This window comes from Cebus imitator, unplaced genomic scaffold (assembly GCF_001604975.1).
Source record: "Cebus imitator isolate Cc_AM_T3 unplaced genomic scaffold, Cebus_imitator-1.0 Scaffold115, whole genome shotgun sequence".
NCBI lineage: Eukaryota > Metazoa > Chordata > Mammalia > Primates > Cebidae > Cebus > Cebus imitator.
The window spans coordinates 1,804,914-1,810,257 of record NW_016107430.1 but is presented as its reverse complement, the minus strand read 5'-3'; the positions used below and the strand labels follow the sequence as shown (position 1 = coordinate 1,810,257).

Genomic DNA, 5,344 nt, shown 5'->3' with positions numbered 1-5,344 from the left:
CACACTCATGTTGAAATCAACCATTATGGGAGCATTTACACCACAGAAGTTGACAAATGTCATAAATCAGATCGTTCTTTTGTTTACAGTGCTAATTATTAAACATGTACTAGCACAGTATTCTCTCTCTTAACATACACATGTAGGTGTATATATAACAAAATCGAACACCTTTATTCTGTTTGTGTTTGCATCAGAGATTAAAGTCATAGCTGTCTTCACAGAATTTTTGTTTTTGTATTTCATCACTCACCCAGAAGTATTGACTCAGAAACTTATATTGGTCATGAAGTGTATAGACTTTGCTCCTCTCTCTGGTCGTTAATTGGCCGATTTTTATATTTGTTTTTAGTTGCTAAGATTTTTATTGTTAGATCTTAAAATATCCTTATTTGTTTAGCACAAATGTCTCCAAACATCCATTCAACAGAGAATCCCCAAATCCATCTATTTTTTTACTCTCCCCATCTTGTTTTTTTTTCCTGGCAACCAGCCCAGCTTCTGCAGTAACCTCAGATAAGGAGACAAGATCTTCAGAGGCAGATAAACAATAGTTGTATTTATGGCTGAAATGAAATAAATTATATAGAGAAAATAAAACTTCTAAATAATAATATTTGCCTTGCAGATGTATCTAGAAAACTTAAATTTCATGTCCAACTAGTATATTTGATAAGTGACTTATAACCATGCCATGCCACTTACCGGAGAGAGTTGAATGAATGGAAATATTCAGATGACATGAAGATGTCAATCCAGTGTCTCTCTAACCATTATAAGCTGGATATGGGAAATTTATTTAAAAATGATATAGATTGTACTGGAATATAGGGAAAATAGTTGTTAATGTTTTATCTGCTCTTTTCTTTTTTTTTTCAAGATAAAGTTTCACTCTTGTTGCCCAGGCTGGAGTACAATGGCATGGTCTTGGCTCACTGCAACCTTTGCCTCCCAGGTTCAAGGGATTCTCCTGTCTCAGCCTCCCAAGTAGCTGGGATTACAGGTGCACCACCACCACACCTAGCTAATTTTTGTATTTTTCATTGAGACAAGTTTTCACCGTGTTGGCCAGGCTGGTCTCGAACTGCTGACCTCAAGTGATCCATCTGCCTTGGCCTCCCAAAGTGCTGGGATTACAGACATGAGCCACCACACCCAGACAACAGATTTTGGCATTATTTAATTCTTGCTAAATATTAGCAAAAAAAGAACCACGTAAAATATAAAATCATCTCCTTAACAAACATAATGCTAAAATGGAAGGTCTGTGGATTTGATATAAGTAGTGAATATTACCCAATATTAGTAAGAATTTAAGTGAATGGACACCTTCGTGTATTGCTGGTAGGTGATGAAACAGAGATATTTTGGCAATGCACACCAAAATCTTAAACATTGGCAACTTTGGTACCTAAGGGAGAGTATTGGTGTACATGAAAATTTAGATGTAGAGATATTGACAGAAGTATTTTAGGACATCCAAGGAGGGAATAATATATGTGTCAAAAAATAGATAACCATTCAATAATGATATAATAATTAATTGACATGATGCTACTTACGAGCTGTTTGGAGTTCAGCAGCATAGATCCCTCTGAGTCTATCTCTTATTTGTAAAATAAGTAAAATATTAGCAGTTAATATTTATATAGTGCTGATTATATGCAGCCATGGTTCTAAATATTTTACATATATTATCTCATTTACTACTCACTAAAACTTTATGAGGTAAGTATTTGTACCATAAGCTCTAGAGAATGAGATACTTGCCCAAGATGACAAAGCTTGTAAGTGGCCTAGCTAGGCCATGAACTCGGACCATCCGGCTCTGCCTCCTTCTTATGCTGCTAACTTTCCCTATGTACTTCACATAACTAGAAGGAGTACATGAGATAAGACTATAGAAAGTCCAACATTTGGTAAGTGCTAATAGTACTTTCCATTAAAAAAAAGAAGAAAGTAAAAGCAGGCCAGTCACAGTGGCTCATGTCTGTAATCCCAGCACTTTGGGAGGCCGAAGCGGGCAGATCACGGGGTCAGGAGATCAAGACTATCCTGGCCATCATGGTGAAACCCTGTCTCTATAAAATACGAAAAATTAGCTGGGTGTGGTGGCGGGCGCCTGTAGTCCAGCTACTCAAGAGGCTGAGGCAGGAGAATCACTTGAGCCTGGAAGGTGGAAGTTGCAGTGAGCCAAGATCCCACCACTGAATTCCAGCCTGTTGACAGAGCAAGACTTTGTTTCAAAAAAAAAAAAAAAAAAAAAAAAAGCAAAGGTACTATGAACTAGTTAAAAACCTGGTCAAGTACAAAGACAGAGATCAGAGGCAGTACAATTGCAAAGGGGATTTGAGTAAATTGGAAAGTTCTTCTATTAATTATGTAATTTACATAAACAGCCCCAGCACAGTTCTCTTAGACAGACTTGGAATTGTCTTAGATATAATGTAAAGCCTTGCTACAGCTCTCGAATTGTAAAACTTTTGAGGAATAGCAAGAAAGAACAGAAATGACTAGAGTACCAGAAAGAGGGAAACAAGAAAAGTGCTGTATAGCTGAGGCTAAAAGAATTGTACTTGAAGAAATTACAGAGCCATTGGCTGTTTTCTATGAAAAGTAAAACAGCAGCTAGGGAGGCAAACCGAAGATGCCCGTGAGTAGGAATTGCAGGATGTTGCTGATTCATTGGAGGCAATACAAGAAGTTCCAGAGCAGAGTCAGGAAATCTGGTATGAGATTGACTTCCCTGTATTTCAGCACTACTACACTATTTGATACAGTGTTGCTATTCCGTAAGTGCCCATAAAAAGAAAAGAAAAAAAGAGACCAAATTAATTATGTTGCACAACCATTCTCTACTGAGCTTTTACTAATACATGATTCTCGATCCTACAATTAGCACTTAACCAACACTAAATTTATAATTTAGACTTCTCGTGCATAATAGAAACTCTTTAAATTATTCACATATTATGTTACTTGGGTTCTAGATGGATTTTACTCAACTTGATCTTTATTTAAATTGAAAGTTTTGGTGTGTACCTACACAAAGGCATTTTATTTTATTTTGTTAATGATCACAAAGAGGCCACATTTTTAAAACATTGACAACTCAATCTCTACAAGCATACAGTATTGCACAAATTATAAGTGGATACATATATAAATGATACCATTATATTAATGATATAAACTCATGAGCATTTAATTAAAACTACCACTCTAGGTTTTGATGTGTTTTGTGCCAACTACTTCAGTAAATAAAAGAAACATAAAGGAACTCATCCACTTGAATTAATAAGAATCAGCTTTCAAAAAATGCACATAGTTCATCTCATAGAATAGTTAATATGTCAAACCCAGGATAATCAGTAATTAAATGACAAAAGGAACACTTTTAAAGAAAAGTGGATGATATAAATGTTAGGTTGAAAAGTTGTTTAAGACTTTAGCAACTGGACTGAGTAACCAGAAAGTGTATGCCTATTCAGAATTTTAAGAAAAATCCCATGTTCTCCTTCACAATTAGGACCACATTCCAAAAGCATAATTCTGGGTTACTATAATATCTTCTCTGCTACAAACAATTATTTAAAAGGTTAAGGAAACAAGATGGTAACTCACATAAAAGTGTTTTAAAGTATGCCTCCCACTCAAAATGAAATAAAAATAATATTATCTCCATCAAATTATAAAGAAAATCTACGTAAATGTTGACTAGATAAAGAAGTCAGAACATTTGCCTTCACTGACTGCCTCTGAGGGCAGAGCATGTGCGTCACTAACAACGAAGTGGAGATAGGGGTAAGGCCCCAGCTCTCCGCCTGTGGAGTGGGGGTGAATGGGAGCCTTTTGGCTTCCCTGGGGTTTTGTGTCCTCACATACAGAATTGAGGGAGATGGGCTAGATGGCTTTTAAGAGACCCTCAACTAACAGAATCAAAGTCAGCTTGAGATTCCATGTCTGAGCAGACATAGGGTGGCAAAAGAAATAGATTTAAAAACAGGTGGATTAAGTTTTTCTTACCTTTTGATGCCATCACTCAGAACTAATCTGTACTATAGTTCAAGAAGATCCGTGCCTGGTACCATTAAGGGTACGCAATGAGGCATCTGACAATGAATTTTTGATGAAAAGGTGAAAAGGCTATGTTAAGTTTGGGTGGAAAAACAATGTACCACCGTGTTGCTGCCAGCAGTCAGGATGTCCTGTCTCTGATTTTAGGAGTTGCCAATCTGGTTGGAGAAATGCTGACAGAGATGATGTGTGTTCAAGACAGTCAGTGGAGATCTAATGAGTGCATGTGGTTCAGGAAATGGATAAACAGGTGCCCAGGAAGGCAACTTTGATGAAACAGGTTCTAAAACAAATGATGCAAGAGAGTTAAATGATCCTAAGAGAGTGATGGCTTCTCACTTTCTGTCCCCTACAGAGAATACAAATATCTGGAATCTAACATACTGGCTTCATTTTCAAAACGCATCACTTTATTTTCCTTACAAGGCAGCCACACATTAAGCATGTGACAGTCACAGGATTTCTTCAGTAAACCCCAAGGCTTCCACCAGCTTTCCTGGAGTCTATGGCTAGAACAGTCCTGAGATGTCAAATATTAAAACTTTCTCCACAGCCACAAGTTCCTTTCATGTTTGGATTATTGGACACAAACTCACTGGATAATTTGTCTTCAACGTAGTCTATTTCTGTTCCTAAAAGTGTTAGCTGTGCTTTCTTTTCAATGAATATTCTGATTCCATCTTGTGTAACTTCCTCAAAATCTCCTCTTGTCTTTGTATAGAGTATAAGAAAGGACATTATAGCCCTGGTCCGAACACCAGCTTTTACACCTCTATGCTCAGACTTAGCTTTAAGAAATTGTTTTATGTTGCTTACTGCTGAAGGTGTCAGGGTGAGGGTGGCCTGGGTGGGCTGCAGCTTCCTCTTACTCACAGCCCAGACAGTTGCCCCGACTGAGGAAGTGTGTCATCTTCGCTGTCCCAGTGCCCCAGTGCCTTGGGCCAGAGCTCCACCGCCTTAGCCTCTCTCCATGGACATGGTGGGCACATTGACACAAGGCATTTTGTACATACATATAGATTTTTCCATAGGATAATTCAGCCCTAAAAGAAAGCCAATATTTATTAGCCATCAATACCAGTGTGTTTTTTCCTCTTTCAAAAATGTATGTCCTATTAGTAATATTGATAGACTGATTGATTGATTGATTGAGATGGAGTCTTGCTGTGTCTCCCAGACTGGAGTGCAATGGTGTGATCTCTCTGCACACTGCAAACTCCATCTCCCAGGTTCAAATAATTCTCATGCCTCAGCCTCCTGAGTAGCT

General features: G+C 37.7%; 1 protein-coding gene across 1 annotated transcript; it reads right to left on the bottom strand.

Annotated features, from left to right (window-relative positions):
- Positions 1-4,605: 4,605 nt before the first annotated feature.
- Positions 4,606-4,974, bottom strand: LOC108311394 (iron-sulfur cluster assembly 1 homolog, mitochondrial-like; the record flags this gene model as incomplete). The annotated part of the gene is made up of 1 exon (XM_037742113.1): positions 4,606-4,974. A coding segment is annotated over one exon (369 nt), but the record flags the coding sequence as incomplete, so codon positions are not given.
- Between the last annotated feature and the right edge of the window lie 370 nt (positions 4,975-5,344).